The 24,363-nt window shown below is 33.4% G+C and overlaps 1 protein-coding gene across 1 annotated transcript; it reads left to right on the forward strand.

Annotated features, from left to right (window-relative positions):
* The first annotated feature begins 16,155 nt into the window (after positions 1-16,155).
* LOC134267569 (uncharacterized) lies at positions 16,156-22,434 on the forward strand. Its single transcript, XM_062749775.1, has 7 exons — positions 16,156-16,170; positions 21,092-21,119; positions 21,226-21,279; positions 21,475-21,621; positions 21,740-21,897; positions 22,048-22,195; positions 22,409-22,434. The coding sequence occupies exons 1-7, from the start codon at positions 16,156-16,158 to the stop codon at positions 22,432-22,434; spliced, it is 576 nt and encodes a 191-aa protein (XP_062605759.1).
* The last annotated feature ends 1,929 nt before the right edge of the window (positions 22,435-24,363 follow it).

Consider the following 24,363-nt stretch of genomic DNA (forward strand, 5'->3'; position numbering starts at 1 on the left):
GGGCACCACAATAGGGAATCCAAGTTTTAAAGAGAAATATATAGAAAAAATCTTTTAAAATCTTCTCAAGAACCACTGGGCCAGGAAAACTTAAACTTATATGGAAGCATCCTTGGGTAGTGTAGATATTAAATTGTTAAGATCATGACCCCCGGGGGTAGGATGGGGCAACAATAGGGAATTCCAAGTTTTACATAGAAATATATAGAACAAATCTTTAAAAATCTTCTCAAGAACCACTGGGCAGGGAAAACTGAAACTTATATGGAAGCATCCTTGGATAGTGTAGATATTAAATTGTTAAAATCATGACCGTTGGGGGTAGGCTGGGGCCACAATAGGGAATCCAAGTTTTACATAGAAATATATAGAAAAAAAACTTTTAAAATCTTCTTCTCAAGAACCACTGGGCCAGGAAAACTTAAACTTATATGGAAGCGACCTTGGATAGTGTAGATATTAAAATTTTAAAATAATGACCCCTGGGGGTAGGGTGGGGCCACAATAGGGAATCCAAGTTTTACATATATATATTTAGAATTTTTTTTTCAAGAATCTTCTTCTCAAAAACCACTGGGCCAAGAAAGTTGAAACTTATGTGGAAGCATCCGGGGGTAGTGTAGATTCTAAAGTATTAAAATCATGATAGTGGAGGGGGTAGGGGCGCGAAAGGTATAGCAAGAGGGGAAATCTGGTAAAGAACTTCATTACCCGAGTTATTCAGGTGAGCGATGTGGCTCGTGGGCCTCTTGTTTATATTTGTATTCCTTGTGACTGTGTAAAAGGTAGGAAGAGTTTAGAGAAGAAGGGGCTTTTTGTATTGACCCCATTTGTTTATATTTGTATTCCTTGTGACTGTGTAAAAGGTAGGAAGAGTTTAGAAGAAGGGGGCTTTTTGCATTAAAAAAACATCATTACCCCCATTTGCCCCGACCCCCATTTGATTTATATTTGCACCAGCAACCATCTCCCAAAATATGATTAGGCTACTGTGTAAAATGTAGGAGAAGTTCAGGGAAGACGGGGCTTTTTGCATAAAAAACGGGACCCCAAGAGTCAAAATCAAAATTCCGAAACCTTACTGCACATCTACATGACACCACCAACCATCTCCAAAAAGGTGATTAGGCTGCTGAGTAAAATGTAAGAGGAGTTCAGGGAATATGGGGCTTTTTGCATAAAAACATCATTTTCGACCCCCATTTGACCCCCCGGGGCAAAATCAGAATTCCAAAACCTAACTGCACATCTACATGACACCACCAACCATCTCCCAAAAGGTGATTAGGCTGCTGAATAAAATGTAAGAGGAGTTCAGGGAAGATGGGGCTTTTTGCATAAAAAACGTCATTTTTCGACCCCCATTTGACCCCCCCTGGGCAAAATCAAAATTCCGAAATCTTACTGCACAACTTCATGACACCACCAACCATCTCCAAAAAGGTGATTAGGCTGCTGAATAAAATGTTAGAGGAGTTCAGGGAAGATGGGGCTTTTTGCATAAAACGTCATTTTTTGACCACCATTTGACCCCCCTGGGCAAAATCAAAATTCCGAAACCTTACTGCACATCTACATGACACCACCAATCATCCCCCAAAAGGTGATTAAGCTGCTGAGTAAAATGTAAGAGGAGTTCAGGGAAGATGAGGCTTTTTGCATAAAAAACGTCATTTTTCGACCACCATTTGACCCCCCTGGGCAAAATCTAAATTCCGAAACCTTACTGCACATCTACATGAAACCACCAATCATCCCCCAAAAGGTGATTAGGCTGCTGAGTAAAATGTAAGAGGAGTTCAGGGAAGACGGGACTTTTTGCATAAAAAACGTCATTTTGACCCCCATTTGACCCCCCGGGGCAAAATCAAAATTCCGAAACCTTACTGCACATCTACATGACACCACCAACCATCTCCCAAAAGATGATTAAGTTACTGTGTAAAATGTAGGAGGAGTTCAGGGAAGAAAAGTGTGACGGACGGACGGACGGACGGACATGAGTAACAAAAATATACCCGAACTCGAAAACCCGAAAGTGCGGGTATAACAAAATTTTGATACATGGATTGATTATATTTTTTGAATGGATTGATTGATTGTATACTGTTTAACGTCCCTCTCCAGAATATTTTACTGATATGCAAACGTCACCATTGCCGGTGAAGGGCTGCAAATTGGGGCCTATGCTCGGCACTTACGGCTTTTGAGCAGGGAGGGATCTTTATCGTGCCACATCTGCTGTGACACGGGGCCTCGGTTCATTCGGTCTCATCCGAAGGACCGCCCCATTTAGTCGCCTTTTACGACAAGCAAGGGGGTACTGAGGACCTATTCTAACCCGGATCCCCACGGGTTTTTCTGAATGTTTGAAGAAGGATATGGAGATAACGAACAGTATTCAATCTCAAAGTCCATAAAACGATACAAAATAAGAGCAGAGCAAACACGGACCCCCGAAACATCAGAGGTGGGATCAGGTGCCATGGAGGAGTGAGCATCCCCTGCCGACCGGTCACAACCGCCGTGTGCTCCTTGTCATGATTAGGAAATAACGGAAAAAATCCGTCGTCAATTCAGTGTATAAATAATGGACTAACAATTGGTATGAAAAACGTCAGTCAGCATTTGACGCAATGATAAATTGTATTTTCTGATAAGGTCATTGTATCGACCATAGAACTTACGAAATGATGACTTTAAACGAGACTGCTGATATTCTTGTTTCATCAACTTGCTTATCAATAATTTACCTCGTTTAAGAAATTGTTCATACGTAGAGCAATGCTCTTGCGTATCGAATCAACTGAGATATATATACTCCGTATGCAGGTGATGAAGGTATATTGCTGCATAAGTAAGGGAAGTTGACGATAGAAAAGTTAAATGACATAAATCATAAATTATGGCACGCCGATTGGTTCAAAACTATTTTCTGCACGACCTTAAACAAAAATTACACGAGCAAGTCAAAACTTACACAAAGTGAGGAAAATATACACAAAGTTATTGAAATTTACACAAACTACATAAAAACTACACAATCAGCAAAATATTTACACGATATAGTGAGAAAATTACACAAACGTAAAAACGAAAACTGCACGAGTGAGAATACAACATCGACATAATATACGACGCATCCTCATTGCGCACATTTCATTAATATTCATTAGATAACAGCTCAGTGTGGCTTGGATGCTTGAAACATTATAAAACAAGAGGATGAGTAATTTGTTAACAATATTGATCTTTTGAAAAAATTCAGTCTTTAAGAATTACCCTAAACTCTCAAGAATATGCACAACGTGGTTTATACATGTAAAAACTGACAGGCACGCAATATTCAAATTAATTAACACCCCCGATTATAAACATTTTACACATGTATATAGATAATGTAAAAAGTGGGAGGAATATATATCCAGTTGCGTGTTTAATTGTTAGATTTTTCCATTGTATCATTCCTCTATATCGCAATTTCTTTTGAAAGTTCAAAACAATGATATTATCATAGTAAAGGTGAGTAAATAAAAACAGCATGTTATGTAATACAGGAGAGTTATTAACAAACCAAACTCTTCTCCTCCACCAGCCACTGTGTGTACTTTGGTAATAATTAAGGATGTGGATGCGTGACCTTTTCATATCGAGAGATCCCCCCCCCCCTCCCTGGTGGTGCTGGAATGAAAGACACCTGTATGCTAATCAATTTATAGTTATTTGACACATCAATAATACCTTTTGATTGAACTTGAAGGTCACTAGCAATTCATACAGAGATGCCGTCATCTGGGTTGTGGAATTTGCCCGATACATTTTTTAGAAGTACTAAACAGTAAAAAATAAATCGAGCAAATACTTGCGCAACTTTAATTTTACTATTGAAACGAATATATCATTATTCTGAAATAAATATGAATGTGAAATAGTAGTATATGTATGTAGTATTAAATTTTGAACAAAGTGTGGTGATTACATAAATACATGTTTCCATGAAAATGCATTAATATTATACAGTCGTTTTACTATTGTGAATTTAAGTTTTTCTGTTTTTCGACTGTAGATTATTTTGAATAGGTAAAATGCATATAAAGGAGTTAATTTAAAATTATAATATGTAGATACATATGTAGTAATGCTTTTGAATGTAAGGGGGTGCCAAATTACCTTAAAACCCTAACTGACAAGCAAAACAAGGTAAAGTGTCCAATCTCGCAAATCCTACTTCGATGAGGTAGTGAGGGACCTTCAATTCCAATCCAACAACAAAAAAGGGGGCTTTTCGGTGAACAATTAATAATGGAAGAAGGTTCTGTTCGAAAAAAAAAAATCCTGATGCTTCGTGCCTGAAATATTTTCGAAGAATTTAAGGGTACAAGAAGCAGTCGAGAGAAATCAGGATTGCAATACAACTTCAAACTATATAACAATATCCCCGGATTTGCATGCGCTTGACCTAACAACAGTTAAAAATTGGGGGTTACCGGGTAGGATCAACCTGCATGTAAAGAAAAATTTACTTTAGCAAAATCTATACTTGAAAATAAGGGGGGGGGGGGTGTCTACAGGCCTGATTGACGATTCATTTCGTTTCATAAATAATATAATCATGTTCTTTTTTATTATGGAAATATATTTGGGCGAAGAAGTAATCTTACAAGGAACTTAGTGTTTGGAAAATAATTTTAAAAATTCATGAAGTCGAAAAAAAAGTGTAAACTGAAACATCGAGCTCCATAAAAACATGTATTATCTGTATTTTTCAAGAGCGATAAAACGCGTTCTATGACACTGCTGTATCCATTTCAATTTTTTTATTGCATCCTATTTGTAACATTGTACGCATAGATGTACGTAGTAAATCACAATGTCTTAAAAGTAACAATACATAAAAGCGCATGACTGTACATAAAGCACAGAGCATGTTTATTCTCCCTTTACCTGGTCCTTTTTATTAAAATGAAAACATTTATCAAGTAATCGCCATTACGAATGAGAGTAACGCTGACAAGAAATGTCTTGTTTTTATCATAGACCTAAATCATAATATGTAAATCTTCACTTTAGGTCTCTGCTTTTATTTAGTAGTTTATAACTGAAAAATATGAGATATCATGGAAGGAATTCATAACAAAAAATCTAAAGAGCTCCAACCAAAGCTGATATCCTGATATTTTATAAGTATGAATGCATGTGTTTTTTTAGAATAAAATATTACTTATGTGTTTTAAGTTAGATCTAAATACATGTTGTGTACATCTAAGGTAATCCCAACTTCTTAAGTTTAAAAAAATATGTATCCAGCCAAATGAATATATAAATAATTTCCTATTTGGAATGGTTAAAAAAAAATTAAATAGGTACATATGAAAAGTACCAAAATTAATTCTACAGCTTAATGATAATAATAAGCAATAATTCTGCAAATTTCATGAAGAATCAATTTTATTAATAGTTTAATTATGCAAGTGTTAATTTTAAATTTATACTAGTAATTTCCATTAGAGTTGTATCTATAAATTAGAAATTTTCAAAAGCTATAGAGAGTTTATTTAAATAAAAAACAAAACAAAATAATTCTAACATATTTTTTGTAGAAAATCAAGATCCTAGTCAGCCGTTCTGTTTATCGTTAGGTACTTTTAGTTCGGAGTCGAGTGCATCATAAGCAATAGGTTTTTTTTTTACCCCGCATTATACGATTCCTTCTCGTCACAATTTTTGTCTGGCATCAAATAATAACTCCATATATTGGTTCGGATCTTGGTCAATATAAGAAAATCGTAATATTGTAGAAAAACTTTGAAGTATTCTCACATATAGATCACTTGAAACATTTGTTCGATTAGTAATAGATAGAAATCGGATTGAGTTTTAGCAAGGAATAAAGAAGCAGAGTAAAACACATGCCATCGTCAACGCCATTTTCCATTCTCGATTACATCCAGCTAAGCATACACGAAGAGATAAAGAGTACAGAAAACCAAGAACACAATGAATATTCTATGTGCATAATAATGACATGTGCAGCTGTATGCGCAGTAAAATTGTTTGTGTAATTTTTAGTTTCCTCTGCTCGTGCAATTTTTGTTTTTTGTTTGTGCATATTACACCCCTAAATCGTGAAAAAAAATTCGGATTCGTGTATTTTTCGTTATGTTTGTGTTAAAATCTTTCAAACTATGTGCATTTTTTACTTATACGTGCATTTTTATTTTACTCGTGTATATTTTTCATCTAGCTCGTGTATAAAATCTTTATCTTTGTGCAGAAAATAGTTTTGAACCAATCGGCTTGCCATAATAAATCCTTGAAATATAAAGAAATCAAGTTTTCTTTGCTGCTCGGATATACACCTTTTGTCGTTTTCTATTCAAATCAAAATTTTGCATACATTTTTAACAGCGTGTCACAAATTTACAAAATTGCCACTTTGCCTCGTAAACATTACTCATGTCACCTATTTGAATACAGATCTATAAAAACTATTGCTGATTTCTAAAGAAAAAAAAATTTTTGTGTTATTTATCCAAGTCATCTGTGTTCCTATGAATTAATGTGACTGCTTTATGTCGCCCGATACTAGTACTTGTGGCGGCCGATTATGTTCTTTCAGCCGACCATACAAGAAAAATTTGGTCGCCAGACCATCTGCTTAAATGTGACCTAGGCATAAACGTGCTGACTGACGTTTTTCATACTTATTGTTCGTCCGTTATTTAGTCCATTATTTATACACTGAATTGACGACGGTTTTTTTTCCCGTTATTTCCCGATCATGACAAGGAGCACACGGCTGATGTGACCGGTGTCGCCAGGGGATGCTCGCTTCTCAATGGCACCTAATCCAACCTCTGATGATTTGATGGTCCGTGTTTGCTCTGCTCCTATTTTGTATTTTTTATGGACTTTTGATCTTGAATATACTGTTTCTTATCTCCATATTCTTCATTTAGTTGACAGGATTTTCTTTTTCTTTTCTTTACGTTTTCATGTATTGTCCGAGATCAATTCCTCTTTTCTCCTCTTTCTTGGCCGAGTATTCGCAGAACATTATCTGATAATATAATTCATTAAATGTTTCCATTAGAGCCGTGAACTTGTTCTGAACTTTTAATTGAAAAGATCTCATAATTTCTGTGTCTTTTAGCGTTTGGATGTAAATTTGTGGCGGTCTTTGATCTCTTTTCTTTGATTCTCGTTAGCTTCAAATTGACTGTAGCTATATTAGCTAAAGTCAACTTGAAGCTAAGAGAATGAATGGTCACTTCCCACGTCTGTTCCTTGTTTTACAACCACATCCAGGAGGCTACTTACCCATCTTTTGTTAATGATGACATCGTCAATTAGTTTCTCGTATGACCATCTGTGGAGTTCCATGTTGTCTTATTGATATCTTTGTGCATAAGTTACTCCCACCAATTATTAAGTTTTTTCTTGGCAGAAAGTGCACAGTCTCATCCATTGTTGTTACATTCTCCTATGACTTGCTTACCGATGATGTTTTCTTTGCCTTGGTTAATTTTCCTAACTGTTGTATTGAAGACTCTCAAGATAAACAGGACATCTTGAGATGGTGTATTGACTTTCTCATCATCTTCTGTATCATTTGTTGGTGCATAGCATACAACTACAATAAGTTTGGTAAAAGCTGAGTTGAGCCTTGCTGTTATGAATCGTTAATTCGAGGATTTTATAAACTTCTTTTGCTGTGATAATTGCTACTACCCGACCATTATGTTCATATCTTCCAGAGTAAAGTGTTTGAAGTCCTGACACTAGTTGTTCTGACCCCATACCTGTCCATCAAGTTTCACTTACTCAAAGGAGCTCGTTCTTGTAATGCCCCAATCTCTCTCACCACGCGTGTCCATTCTCCTGTTCATTACGTTCCAGCTGCCTACCCTGTGAGTTATTTTTGGTCGAAGGACATCTCCTATCATGCTAGGAAATTCAATCCTTTTCCAGTCACTTTGTTCTCTGATTAAGGTTTCTGTAGCTGCATGGATGGCATGTTAGGGTTGCTGGCCCTAAGCATAACCCTCTGAATTCGGAGGACCAGTGTCCTTTCTTTAGATGATTGCGTTCATTTGCTTTTGAGCTTATCTACACGGATTTTCTGTCTGGATTATCTTCCATAGCCTATGACTTTCCCAAGCCTTCTCACAAGGCAGTGCGGCTATTTGACCCATAGCTGAGGACTAGGATTCCAGGCATCAGGGCATATCCACATGCCGTTGGGCCATACGTGCCGTGTATTTAGGGGCCTAGTCTCCTCCAGGACCTTGTGGTTCAGCATGAGGCCTACGGTACCCAATGTCTATCTGCTACCTTGAGGAGGATCCCATATCTGGGCCACAAAGGTCTAATTGTGGAGAGGCTATATCTCCATGGCGGAGAAGACTTACATATTTGTTTACTCTTTCGCAGCGAACTGCTTGCCAGGGTTGGAGCTGAATGCGAGAGTGACAAGCACAGACACAGACAGACACACACACACTGTAGACATCACACAGCCATTAAGCGGCTGGACTTAAATAAATCGTGGGGAAATGTTGTTGTATGGTTCGTGTTGAAAAGTCATACGTTTTGATGCTATTGATTTTGGTAAAGTTCTGTGATTTCAAATTTTTTCAAAGTTCTATGGAATTTATAGGTTTCCAACTTTCCACATTCTGATATATACCACTTTCCGAAAATATTTTTTACAGTACTTCTGAAGTTTCTCCTTCGCTACTGTTAGTATTTCATTGAGAAGTAAAGAAAGAGGCTTGGTAGAAAATTTACTGGTATATTTACTATAGGTGAACTATTCATTGTTTCAAATCCTTCTGTTTTTATTTTCATACTTACGGGTTTCGATCGTTTCTTGATAGATTGATAAAAAGGCTATTTAGACAAGATTTTTTAACTTCAAAACCATCATTGTGTTCATATTTCTCATCTTAACAAAATTATAGCTTATTCATATGTGTCAGCGTATAACTATCTTTTAGTGACATAAAGAGGTTTAAAAATGTAAAATATAATACGAAGTCCATTTAAATGAATGAGTGATGCTTCTTTTTTGGCGACCTAGTTTAAAGTATTTTTTCTCACAAAATCCCCATTTTGAACCCAGAAAAATAAAATTTGTAGTATTTATGTGCTGGTTATGAATTCATGATTTAGAATAATAAATTAAGATAAAACAAGAATATACTGATTAACTATGTGTAGATTTTAATCTATCTATCATCATATAAAAATGAGTCTATTATTATAAACTGTGCAAACTAGTACTAACAAATTACTATTACTAAAAGACCTAGTCAAATGGTATAAATGTAAATGTTTTGAGTTCACCAGAACCAAACATTTCTTACTGTAACCCAAACACAAAACCCCCAATCAAACAAACAAAAAAAACCCAAAATAAAACAACAACAACCATGTTCACGTCCCTTTTATGGCCATTCAACTTCCTTGGAAATGTTCATGGTTTGAAAAATTGCATTAATGCGTAAATAACAATATTTAATAATTGTTCGATTAATATCCAAAAATTGCTCTCGTTTTATTGACTTAATATTTATTGTTGTCAGCATTGATTCAATCTCGTTAATAACAATTGTTTTCTAGAGTACATACATTCTGTTTTAATTGTATATGCAGAGTATTAATTACACGAATATGATATTATAGTAACTATTAAAGTTTGTTGTTTAGTTCAATGTTCTTTTCAGTAAATTATTTCTTTTATTTTGCATGTCAAGGCGTTGATACTGTAGATTGTTAAGGTTCAACACATCTGTTTTGACACTTACATTTAGTTTCAGTTTTACATTATGAGTAAAACAGTGAGTAAGCTTTTTTGTTAGGGATCCAATGGGTTAAAAGTTTAGTACATGTATTTAGTATTTTAGTTTTGCATTTCAATCTTCTTTCTTAATACAACTAGTTGTGTTTATTTTTCTGTGAGAAAAAGCACACACGCGTACAGTTTCAAATTACAAATACAAAATACATCTTGTCCTTGGACAATTATAAGAACAAATGATCTTCTATGGAACGCCATCACTGCCTTATAGCAGAACACTATGTATTCATTATGTCAATCTATCATTACGTGATGTGAACATATCTTTACGTTATGTCAACTTTTATGGGTGATGTAAAAAAATCTTTACATCATGTCAATGCTGCATTATATGAAGTAAACACATTCTTCCATTATGTCAGCACTTTATAAGTTGAAGTTCGAAGTTCATTATGTGGAGTGAAAATATGTTTACATTGTGTTAAAACTTTATTACGTGAACTGAATGTTTCTTTATATTATTTCATTTCTTTAATAAGTTACGACAAAATTGCATTACATCAAGTCAATTTCGTTTTACAAGTGTTCTATGATTAGATTTATCAGTACGTTAAGTCAAAGTCCATTCCCTTTTGTGAGAGTATATTTCTATTATAACAAACCATTATTACGTGATATGAATGTATCTTTAATTTTACGCCGAGGTCATAATGATGTAAGGTGAATACATCTTACCTTTGTGTCAGTGCTTTATTACGTGATGTATAAAGGTTTATAACATAATGTGAACATATATTATGGAGACAGTCCCGGCGTTCCATATTACATGTATATCAACACTTTATTACGTTATGTCAAAACTCCATTCCTTTATGTAGATATTTAATAAGAATATGTTAACTCTTTCTTGTGTGCTTTAAAATTATCTTTACATTGTATTAACTCTTTATCACGTTGATTACAAATGTTCATTACGTGCTGTAAAATACATTTACATTATGCCAAAGTTTATAACCGTGTTTTCACGACTGGGAAGGGGGGGGGGTCCTGATTAATTAGGACAGACGCATTATATGAGGTGGGGGGGGGGGGCTGGCTTCCTCTTTTTTCCAGACATAAATTTATCATAGAAAATGTTCATTTAAATTCCGCACCCACTTTTTGCTGAAGTATAAGGGTAATGTAGTATATTTGGAAATTTTTTTGAGGACTGATCGAAATTGGACACCCCCCCCCCCCCCCCTTTTCACCAGAAATAGGATTTTCAAGTTTGGACAAATTATTATCATTTTTTTTGGTTTTTTTTTTTTTTTTTTTGCTTTTTCCTGTACGTTATTTTTTTCTGGCTGACAAACTTCCCCAACTTTCAAAAACGATGCAACGTCACTGGAATTAGTCATTTTTCAACTATTCCAGGACCAGAATTCTGTTACTAAAAATCTACCAGTCCCTCACTTAAATCAATTGACCATGCCTCAGTAAACATGGGCACATATCAGTGGCGATCTTGGGTTCTTAAAAAGAGTAGCTGTAGGGGGACGGTATGGTGTCTAAGTTTGGGACCAGGGGGTGAAAGCCTGGAAGGTCTAAGGCTTTAGGTTTTTTTTAAATATAAAACGTTTTCAATTTATTTCAGTTATACTTTATGTGAAACTAATGCAATGTCCTACAAAGCAAAACCAATTGATTAATTTCATGCATATATTGGTCACTAAAGATGGGAGGGCGGGATCCCCCTTTCCCCACCCACCCACCCACCATCCCCTCTCCCCACTCATCCACCAGTGCACGTACGCAATACGATGTGTTTACACTTTTAAAAAAAGGGAGGGTTAAAGACAGATAAAAAGCTTACGACAATTTTTGTAGTTAGATCAGAAGTTTCGGACTTTTTAAAACAATTCAAAATAAAAAGAAAAATATTGCTGCATGACACATACTATTTGATTTGCGATAATTATGAAATTAAACGGAAAAAAAACCCAATCGCAAGAATCGTCAATAAGGATAACATAATCCTATTTATAAGTGTTAACCTGATATTTAGTTAAGGATTAATTAAGTCTTGTGTATAATTTAATATTTGATATGTTTAATTTAAATTATTTGCATGTTTAACATATATACATGTAATATTGAAAACACAAAACGAACTTTTAGGCATAACCTAAACCTTACGTCACACAATAAAGAGTTGAAATATTCTAAGATATACTGACAAAAGGCTAAGCATTTTAGACACATTGTAAAAATACAATGGCATAACATAATAATGATTTGTCAAAAAGTAAGGGAAAATTAACATCATGTAATAGATTGCCGTTGTCATGTAGCATATTGATGAAACAATGTAGTAAAGAATTGGCCACATGTGACAATTCTTTTCACATCATGTAATAAAATTCTGACATAATGTTACAGCGACTTGATATTGAATTAAAGATAAATTCACATCATGTAATGAACTACTTAGACCAAATAGCAGAGGGTGCACATAATGTAATAATGAGTTGAAATTATATAAAAACATCTTTACACCACGTAAAATTGTTTTGACTTAATGTCATAAAGAGCTGATATAATGCAATGTAATTGAAGTGCGAGGTAATGTCATAAAGACTTGACATAATGTAATAGAAAGTTGATATAACGCAATAGTAGTGTGAGTAAATGTCATAAAGAGTTGACATAATGTAATAGAAAGTTGACATAACGCAATAGTAGTGTGTGTAAATGTCATAAAGAGTTGACATAATGTAATGGAAAGTTGACATAACGCAATAGTAGTGTGTGTAAATGTCACAAAGAGTTGACATAATGTAATGGAAAGTTGATATAACGCAATAGTAGTGTGAGTAAATGTCATAAAGAGTTGACATAATGTAATAGAAAGTTGACTCAACGCAATAGAAGTGTGTGTAAATGTCATAAAGAGTTGACATAATGTAATGGAAAGTTGGCATAACGCAATAGTAGTGTGTGTAAATGTCATAAAGAGTTGACATAATGTAATGGAAAGTTGACATAACGCAATAGTAGTGTGTGTAAATGTCATAAAGAGTTGACATAATGTAATGGAAAGTTGACTCAATGCAATTTGAAATTTAAATTTATCGATTTATCAATATGACTGTGTCTTTGATATTCTACCTGCAGAAAATTCTTAAAACGAGTCAAGCTATTAATAAATACTTTGATGATCAAAGACCACCAAAGATTTCCTTTGAATTCAACTTTTGGCAAATTTATAGTTAATGGCATTGTTTGCAAATTCTGTACGTGCACAATGCTTAAAAAAAATCGAAATTAGCGCTCATTTCTCTTTGAGTGAATATGAATGAATTATGAAGGGTATTCATGAAGTAGCGCATTATGTCCACGAAAAAGATGCTAAAATATAATTATCAAGCTTGCAGTCGTAGTCGGAAAATAGCTCTACAGGGGTAATGTTTTTTGGTGCTGTACCCGACTTTAAATAATAAATACATTTGGTTTGAACATATTTTATTATTTAACACAAAAGGATCAGAAACAAGTTCTTGCAACTTACAAGTTCTCTAAATACATATTATTTTATCTTAGCTTTCTTTGCTTTCACTTTGAAAAAAAAAATAAGCACTTAAAAAATTCAAAATGCGTTAAGGTAGGATTCTTCTCTGGTTTCTGACTAGATGAAACATTCAAAGTATATTTGCTTATATGTCTTATATATTGAGGTGTAAGGAATTTAAAAGACCATATTTTTCTTTCCTCATCACAATTGTACAACTTTAAATAGAAATGGTAAACTGTGTTTGAAAACTAGCAGGGACTATATTTTTGGCGGGATGGTGGCGTATGAAAATATCTTCTTTTCTGCCTCTCAAAATTATAATAGAACAATGAATTTAGTTATAATTTGTACACAATCGAAGACTTGGAGAAATTTTCAAATGTATGTTAAATTTATAATGAGGGACTAAACTTTCAGAATATATCAAATAAATATGATTTTCCAAACAAACTAGAACTTTGTTAGCTTTTAAAGGCTTCCTATCAAAGTGCAGATTTGAGCCAAAAATCAATAAAAAGTATTTTTTCTCTCTTAGTAAAAGATCAAAACTTTTTGTTTTTGTATCATTTTGTACATTTATAAGACTACTTTATTATATGTGAATATAAGAAAAAGTTAAATATAGGAAGCACATGAAAATAACTTATATATCCTAAAAATTAGGAAAAACAGAGAAAATTTGGATTAGCCAATATCCAGTTAAGTTAAATTATTTATGGGTATTTGGTAATATCATGCTATAGAACAAATATAGTTATATATTCTTATGCAAAAAGAACAACCTGTACTTTTGAAATAGACGTAGGCATCACATGATTGGCAACTTCTTAATATCAAGGAAAAAGATAATGGCCTTGACCTGACCTTGCCTCTTATATAAAACGGTCAAATTTAATTTCACTGATACTATCACTTACTGATATTGTCTTCTTGATTCTGTGAAAATTTCATTAATTTTTAAATATTAGAAATATGAGAAGAATCCTACCTTAAAATTAGAACAAAACCAACGTACTTTGAATTTTTTTTTTGAATTTGTCTAAAATCTTATGCGAAAAAAAGAAGAAAACACTTGCTGTGGCCTTCAGCTAGACATTTTATATTTAGATATATCGACGACGTATAGTCAATTAACAGCGGCAATTTCCATTCTTATGTCGATACGATATATCTTGGTGAGCTTGAGATAAAAGATACCACAGATTCTGACACATCTGTTTTATATTTAGATATTTTACTTGAAAAATACATTAATGGTATTCAAACAATCAAGCTCTTTGATAAACGTGATGACTTTATTTTTTCTATCGTCAACACCCCTTACCTGTACCTATTCAGCAACTTACCTTTTTCACCTGCATACGGAGTTTATATATCTCAGTTGATTCGATACGCAAGAGCATGCTCTACGTATGAACAATTTATAAAACGAGGAAAATTATTGACAAACAAGTTGGTGAAACAAGAATATCAACAGTCTCTTTTAAAGTCATCATTTCGTTAGTGACCTTGTCAGCAAGTACAATTTATCAGATTTGTTTTAATCTTGAATATTGTTCGTCATTTCCACACGGCAGGAATGACCAGTAGATACAGGGTTTTTACTCCTCCGTAGCGCCTGATCCCACCTCTGTTTTCAGAGGTCCTTGTTGGTTTTGCTTTGGATTTGGTGTCATCAAATTTCCCTTTTCAGAATTAGATTTTTCTCTCTCTATTTTTTCTTATGATATTCAATCCCCTTCCTTAATCTAATCTCTCTCCCCTGTCGGTGAGTCACAAGATAGGACAAACGATAATATTCATAGCAAATATGACAATATTTCAATAGTTCTGTAGAGCTCTGCAACAATTCAGAAATGATATTTGCAAAAAAGAAAAAAAGATACTTAGAACTTTTAAAATAATAAACAGTAATACCAAAACGTATAACTTTTCAGGATATGTAAAGTTAGCTATCAGTAACTGAATATACAACAAGTGGGTAAAATTAACTAAACACAGTTGTTATACTAGTACTAGTAATTTGTGTATTTATCAAGATGTATATAGTAGTATTAAGAAAAAAATTAAAATTTGTGAAAGTGCAAGGATGTGTGTCAATCAAACCTATCCAAAAATAACTCTAAATAACTTTTATATGAAGTAAGAATTTTAATATATTTTCGTGTAAAATGCTTTTAAAATATATGTCGTGATATTATAGAAAATATTAACTTCAAACTATGGAACGCCAAATTAACACATATTCAAACATTTGTACCTCTCTTCAAATGAATTGAAGATAGGTACACTTGAGTTAAAGATAGGTACAATTAAATTGAAGATAGGAACAATTGAATTGAAGATACAATGTAGGTAGAAATAATTATACCTATCTCTAGATAATTATACCTGGGTACAAGTGAATTATACACATATCTTCAATTCAATTAAAGATATGTTCAATTGAAATATACCTATCTCTTATTCATTTGAACGTAGGTATAACTGATTTAAAGATAGGTACAATTGATTTGAAGATAGCTTCAATTATAAGACATATCCACAAAGGATTTGAAAATAGATACAATTCAATTATACCTAGGTTCAATTCGTTTTGTGTTGTTGAACAAACGCTCCCTTTGAGACATGGAGGGAAACACACAGAACCTACAGTGCGATGACAACGAGGATAAAAGGAGAAGTAAAAGTAAATTCAAAATGTGCAAAAAGAATCATATACTTATTAGAATACACATGTATATCAATAAGTGAGCAAAAAGCATATATACTATACCCGAATACCCCGAAACTGACGGAAATGACGTATGATAAAGTGAGTAGTTATTATTGCCAATATCTTAGTAATAAAAGATAGGTTCAATTCAATTGTACCAATCTTTAAATCTATTATACCCATTTTTACCTATCTTCAAATTAATTGTACCTATCTTCAAATGAATTAAAGATAGGATAAGTGAATTGTACCTATCTTTAGTTATAATTGATTTAAAGACAGGTACAATTCATTTGAAGATAAGTACAATTACTTGAAGATAGGTACAAATATTTGAATATAATTATGTTAATTTGGCGTTCCATACAAATCTCTGTCTATGCACCTTTAAAGTCAATAAAAAAATTAGTAAATTTACTGTCCATACAACTACTTTAAAACTAGGTATTGGGTAAATTTACTAGATAACATCACTAAATCTAGAATGTATCAGTTACTTTCACTAGGTAAAGTATCTATAAGACCCCCGCTACATAACTCACTATCCAGTAAACTGAAAGTTTACTAATCAAGATAAACGCTTTTCGAGGTATAGTAGTTAAATTCACTAGGTTTTTCTTTCAGTGAATAGACTAATTTAGTTAGGATTAATGGATTTTGTTTTTACTGATAAACATTATTTTAATTGATTGGCTTTGCTGAGTGCAATAAACAAGTTATGCAAAACGTTAGTACACAAATGTAATTAAATAATATTGATTACAGACTGATGAATTCAAAAATAATTTTGCAAATTCTGTGTTTGTTATAATGACATACTAAAATTGGAAATGTTTATATATACTACAGTGCCGTATTGTTAGTTTGCTTTTTACATCCGGTATGTAATTTCAGTTAATAAATTCAAATTTAAAAAACAAAATTTAAAATAAACTGTACTTGATGATTCTAAGCACTACGGTAACTTTCGTTTTGATTCACAATTTTAAAATTAAAATGAAAACATGTTATTCTAGGTAATGATTCGAATATTAATACTCAGGTGACCTTATTTTGTTGAAGTTATTTAGACTCTGTCTGCATATTTTCTATCTTAAGTATCTGGGTATTTCCATTTTTTTAAAACCCTGGGCTTGACTACAATAATTTCTTTTCCAAAATGAATATAAATACGATAAAGATCATTCAAGTAGTTTTTACTTCGAGATACATGTATGTTAAACTCTTAACAAAGCCGGTATTTGGAAATTAATGCAGAGGACTGAGGTATAAAATAAATTTGTGAATTATTTTAGACCTTTGATTCTAATAATGTACATATATAATGGAAAACTTCCTTTTATGTTAACAAATTACTTTCCTCTCCTTGACTGAAAGTTTTTACAGATCACCAAAGGCGAGATTTAAGACCAAGTAAAGCAATTTGAGATGAATTGTATGACAGTTTAATATTTTTTCTCTTTTATTGTAGGTTTTAAATGATGTTTTGAAGACGATTTGAAAAGAGAATGAAATATAGCGATATGTGTGTTTATGACAACTTATTCCATGCAACAATCTGGTAAGTTTTCGAGAGAACAGTTGGATTTAGTGACACTACCTTTACATGTACCAGCAGTAAGATTTCTCCAATAGTGAAATATTCCTTAAAGTTTGCATTTGTGTAAAAAAAACATAAATGACAATATCATTGTCTAACATAGCTGCAGAACTGTAGCTCTCCGAAAAAATTATATTAATAGACCGGAAAACTGTACAGTGCCACCCATTGAAAAAAAAATGTATATTTATTGCACAGAAAAAAGTGCGCTTGGTTCTGGATTAATTCTTCCAAACTCTGACCTCAGTTGCGAAAAAAACTAGATTTCAACAAAGTCCTTACTCCTCTATCAATTACTTTCGTAGTTTACATTTGTATATTTTGAAGCGCGTTGGACCGAATTATCTTGCAAACCAAAATGGCAGTATAAATAGACGAAATTTTCGATGATCTCAATTTCAGGGCCAGAAGGGCTATTAAAAACAATTATAAGGAATGTTATGATGTGGAAACAGTGAAAAAATATGTTAAGAACTCACGGTTAGTAATATTTTGAGATGGCAGTTTTAACAACATGGAGAAAAAAAATCGAGAAATAGCGCACTTTTTTGTGCGCAATAAATATACAGTTTTTTCAATGGGTGGCACTGTAGCTCTCCGGTCTATCAAAATATTTTTTTTCGGAGAGCTACAGTTCTGCAGCTATGTCTAACATGAAATGCAGTAAGCAGTGCCCTAAATTCAACAAGAGGCCCATGGGCCACATCGCTCACCTGAGTAGCTTTAACCATGCTGTTCTTTACCATTTTCCCCCTAGTTATACTTATTGTGACCCCACCCTTAGCCCCTTGGGTCAATTCTAAATTGGGTAATTTAAAATTTACACTACCCAAGGATGCTTTCACTTAAGTTTCAGCTTTTCTGGCCCAGTGGTTCTTGAGAAGAAGATTATTAAAGATTTTTCTTATTTATTTTTATGTAAAACTTTGATTCCCTGTTACGGTCCCGCCCAACTCCCTGGGTCATAATTTGAACAATTTAGAATCTAAACTACCCTATTATGGTTCCACATAAGTTTCAGCTTTACTGGCCCGGAGGTTCTTGAGAAGAAATTTTTTAAAAGATTTTTCATGTTTATTTCTATGTTAAACTTTGATTCCTTATTGTGGCCTCGCCCTACTCCCAGGGGTCATGATTTGAACAATTTAGAATCTACACTATCCCAGCATGCTTCCATATAAGTTTCAGCTCTTCTGGCCGAGTGGTGCTTGAGAAGATTTTTAATTTTTTCCTATATATTTCTATGTAATGCTTTGATTCCCTGTTGTGGCCCCTCTTACCCCTGGGGGTCATGATTTGAACAATTTAGAATCTACACTACCCCAGCATGCTTCCACATAAGTTTCAGTATTTCTGGTCCAGTGGTTCTTGAGAAGAATTTTAAAAAAAGATTTTTCCTATTTATTTTTCTATAAAACTTTGATTCCCTATTGTGGCTCCGCCCTTCCCCGCGGGTCATGATTTTTAAAATTTAAAATCTACACTATCTCAGCATGCTTCCACATACGTTTCAGCTTTTCTGGTCCAGTGGTTCTTGAGAAGAAGATTGTTTAAAGATTTTTCCTATTAATTTCATTGTAAAAATTTGATTCCCTATTGTGGCCCCGCCCTACCCCCTGGGGTCATGAATTTTACAATTTAGAATCTACACTACCGCAGCATGCTTCCACATAAGTTTCAGCTTTTCTGGTAAAGTGGTTCTTGGGAAGAAGATTGTTTAAAGATTTTTCCTATTTATTTCTATGTAAAATTTTGATTCCCTATTGTGGCCCCGCCCTATCCCCTGGGGTCATGAATTTTACAATTTAGAATCTACACTACCCCAGCATGCTTTCACATAAGTTTAAGCTTTTCTGGTAAAGTGATTCTTGAGAAGAAGATTTATAAAGATTTTTCCTATTTACATGTATTTAATTAAATGTAAAACTTTGATTCCCTATTGTGGCCCCGCCCTACCCCTTGGGGTCATGAATTTTACAATTTAGAATCTACACTACCCCAGCATTCTTCCACATAAGTGTCAGCTTTTCTGGTCCAGTGGTTCTTCATCGTCGCAAACCACGGCCAAAATCTTACGATCCTCTCCCATTCTGGCCGTGGTTGAACGAGGAGAGAATTCTTCGTAGCTCATTAAAATATTGACCAATGTGAGTAAAGCATAGTCGGATGATGAACTTTTTCGTGACCTTTCAATATCTAATTGCAGTTTACGAAATATTCCTTGTATACTGTTGATGTCAATTGTTGCGATGGAAACAAAACTTCCTAATATGACGTACAATAGAGAGGCGTAAATATTCAAGATTACGCCACTTTTTATGATCAAGCAGCCTTGGGTAGGAGAAAGCTTTATGCGGACTCCGGACCGTGGCTTGAGACGATGGTTGTTCTTGAGAAGATTTTTTAACGATCCCTTTAATGACCTTATCTCCCCTATTTCTGAATTATCTTCCCTTGTGAGATGACTTGGCCCTCCATTTTAACAATTCAAACTTCTTTTCACCTAAGGATGCTTTGTATCAAGTTTGGTTAAAATTGGCCCAGTGGTTCTTGAGAAGAAGTTGAAAATGTGAAAAGATTACAGACGGACGGACATGACGGACGGACGGACAGACGGACGGACGACGGACAGAATGGGATTAGAAAAGCTCACTTGAGCAGGTAAGCTAATGAAACCGATTATTTTCGAGGGTGGATGGGTACAAATTGTTAAGATTTGAGGAGAAAAAAATATTGGCCTTTGCAGATTTGATTTCGTGGTTGACTGTTCGAAATGTTAAATTATCATTTCGAACATTAGGTCGGGTCCCAAACCATACATCAGAGTAGCCATCAAGGAAGACATTTAACAAACATCATCATCTTCTATGTCAAATATTTAATTAAGGAATGAATTTAATAGCTACCCATTTTATAAAAAAAAAGCGTAAACTGTTCCAGCTTAGTTTATATACCGTATAAAATGGGTAGCTATTAAATTCATTGCTTATAATTTAATTTTCATTCATTTGATGTAAGAAAAAAAGATTATTGTTCTAATAAAATGACTTCAATTTGTGCAAAATTTGAATGTAACGTCATGCGTATTGATACGTTTTTGACGCACGTCATTGTGACGTAGGCAACCCATTTTATACGATATAAAATAATTTTTTATCCAATCAAATACATCGTTACAACCATAATTAAATTGTTTATGTTTGAAAAATTTCGACTTTGAAATAAAAGTTATCTGTCTAATTCCAACCAATGATGTTTCCATCCATCCCATCCTTTAATCGCTCCCTTTGAAGTACCAGATTCACTCGGAAAATTGTATAGCAAACTTGTATTTTATTTCTTTAACCCAAAACTCAACCCCTCCAATTTTTTTTAACATTTCAGATGTACATTTACCACTCCAGTGTGTGATTATAACAGAAAAGACAAGCCATTGTTCCACCACAAAGTAGTTGTTATATATATTGTTCATTCTTATCCATTTACGAATAATAGTACATACGTTTTATTCAGAATTTATAACTGAGAAATTCTAATTATTAAATATTATACAGGAGTTCCCCAATTCTTAGTTGGTGACAAAACGGCATGCCAACAACATGGATCAGGTACCTTTTAATACTTGTTAAATTGTTTTTCAGAATAAGAAATGATTTTTAATCAATGATAAACGTTTATTAATATAAGTGAACTCAAGAAAAGATTTTTTACTTGATACAAGTAATTCATGTTGTACTGAAAAATTATTCGAGATACCATCAGAAACGTGCATAGATTAAAACAGAGAAATCATCCCTTAATAGGACACGAGACTTTACAGTGTGGCAATACTGATGTATACATTAAATCTGAGTGTGTTTGTACATTTTATAACGTAAATGAAGCAAAATACCACGACCATACGGCTTGTCCAAATGGAGAGAACTCGGACGATGTGAAACGATTAACATGTAAGAAATTTTACAAATGCTTTCCATCAGTATTCACAGAATAATTAGAGAAAGGATATTACTGATTTTGAAATTCAGTATGTGTATTTATTTTATTATTTCTAGAAATAATTTTAAGGTAGAGAGTGTGCACTATTCAGTCTCCACAACAAAGGGCCCTGTATTAACGGCGGCAATCTGACGTGTAAGACGGGGGAAAACGTGCTTGCGCCTGATATTCAATGTGACTGTCCAGATGATTTTGAAGGAATGTTTTGTGAAAATAGAATGGAGAATGTATGTTCAGTTTTATTCATAATAAATTTTCACGTTTATTTGGTTCAGGGATAAACCTATTAGATCTCAATGATAAATTTGAAAAGAAGACAAACCCATCGTATTTTGATCTACCTTATTGTATAGTCAGTTCAAGTTTTATTTTGATAGGTGACCAGAATTTGTGACATGGTCACAGAACCTTCTTCTCCCCAACTAATAAACTGCGACCTCACGAAAATGGATTGCTTTACATACAGCGAAAACAAAAAATATGCTTTCAAATGTAATAAAACAGAGGAAAGCCAGGAAAGAAAAGGTACAGCGATTTAAATCTAGAAACTCTCTCTCTCTCTCTCTCTCTCTCTCTCTCTCTCTCTCTCTCTCTCTAAAGTGAAAGAAAGAAGAACATGCAGAACTTCCAAATTTTATTTAATACAAGCGCTTTCTTTCGATTTAATAATCCGTCTTCCTATGTACCTGCATACATATGCGTATTTTCTTAATGAAATTTGATCTACATTTTGCACAGGATTACCATTATGTAGCGAGATATAATACGTAATCATTCATACTATTGGAAAAACAACTACAGAATCTGGAAATGTACGGGTGGAATCTAACAATACGCGACATGGATATACACCAAGAGCGGACAAACTCACACCAGTTTTGACACTAACGTCAGTTTACTGTTGGTTTCTAAATATAAAAACCTTTGCTGAGACTTGCTCTTAAGAGTTTAGGTGTTAACTTCTTTGAAAGGACACATTTTTACAGAACTTCATGAAAAATAATTTGAAGTGTTTGAATTCTTTTAAACGAATTATAGGGTTTGTCATTATCGAGTGATTACTCAGTATTATTTAATACATTTAAAGAATTTATACAATTTCTAATCTCAATCGTAAATGTTTGTTTAAATAATCCCTCTTTCCTTATTATTAGCAGACCTATTTTTGAATTCATATGAAGCAGAATTTGGCTTAAACGTGAAAAAGAAGAAAACACTTGCCGTGGCCTTCAACTCGATATTTAGATATATCGATGACGTATAGTCAATGACAATGGATATTGCCATTTTTATGTCGAAATGATATATCCCGTCGAGCTTTATTAAAATAAGAGATACCATATAGAGTCTGCCATATCTATAAAAATATAAAAAAACATTTAGATATTTTACTCGAAAAGACGTTAGGCCTAATAGTCATCTAGCCAATCAAGCTTTATGATAAACGTGATGACTTCTATTTTTCAATGGTCAATTGCCCTCATACCTTTATCATCTGCATATGTTGTTTATCTCTCAGTTGATTCGACACGCAAGAACATGCTCTCCGCATGAGCAATTTATAAAACGGGGTAAATTATTTCCAAACAAGTTGCTAAAAAAAGAATATCAGCAGTCTCTTTCAAAGTTAACATTTCCAAAGTTCTATGGTCGATACTATGAAATTGTACGATTTATCATTGATTCAAATGCTACTGTATCTGACGTTTTTCACACTAATTATTAGGTTAAATTGTATACTGTTCGTTATCTCCATCAATGAAATTTCGTCGTAAGATACAGATAGAGCAAAAAATGAGAATAAAAATTATAACATTTCTACTTAGAATTTTATCAAATAATGATGCTGTATTCCAATATTAAATATATTTGTGCATGGTAAATCTAGTTATTGTTAATATGACTTTGTTTTTCGTGGATCTTTATGTTGTTTTATATAAAAAATGTATAGAAATTACCCGATGCAAAACATTAATAATATTTAAGTATAAGTGGACAAAATGTTTCTAGAAGAAAAACCTGTTTTTTGCATGCCGTGATCTAACACGAGCGGATCAAACCGCTCTTTCCCTGTTAAATGTATGGTGTATAATATTATATAACCGCCACTCTTTAAACTTTTTCAATTTAATCATATTTTTTTTTATCAAATTTTATTGTATGATTTGAATTTGATGTATTTTGACATAGAAAGTGATAATATCAGGTTAACAATTATCAAACATATTAAAAGTTTCTAGCATTAAAAATATTTGCAGTTGTTCAACATAGTTTTGTGAATGGTGAAAATGCCAAGAAATTGCATATACATGAAGAAACTATATAGAATAAGTATTCAGTTGTGATGGTTAAAGTATCAGAAGGAATGAAATACGAAGAAAATGCCAACAAATTGCATATGGATGAAGAAACAAAAGAATATTCAGATTTGATGGTTAAAGTATCAGAAAGAATGGAATACGGGATAACGAACAATATTCAAGCTCAAGAGTACATTCAAACAATACAGATGAGGACCAACAAACACGGCCCTCTGATCAGAGGTTGAAATTCGATCAGATAGATATGAAGGAGTAGCACCCCATCCGCAGTGTGAAACTAGTCAGGATCGTGAAAAACGTTTAAAAAAAATAAACGTCGAAAATTCAGTAAATGATGGCCTAACAAATAGTATGACCTAATAATTGGTTTTA

This window comes from Saccostrea cucullata, unplaced genomic scaffold (genome assembly GCF_032062105.1).
Source record: "Saccostrea cucullata isolate Sc308-1 unplaced genomic scaffold, CSIRO_AGI_Scuc_v1 ctg9850, whole genome shotgun sequence".
In the NCBI taxonomy this organism is placed as follows: domain Eukaryota; kingdom Metazoa; phylum Mollusca; class Bivalvia; order Ostreida; family Ostreidae; genus Saccostrea; species Saccostrea cuccullata.

Excerpts from the sequence above, each read along its gene's own strand:
- LOC134267569 (XM_062749775.1), top strand. Across the intron at positions 21,120-21,225 it reads AGCCATTGTTCCACCACAAA|GAGTTCCCCAATTCTTAGTT; the intron begins GTAGTTGTTATA and ends AATATTATACAG. Across the intron at positions 21,280-21,474 it reads ATGCCAACAACATGGATCAG|GACACGAGACTTTACAGTGT; the intron begins GTACCTTTTAAT and ends ATCCCTTAATAG.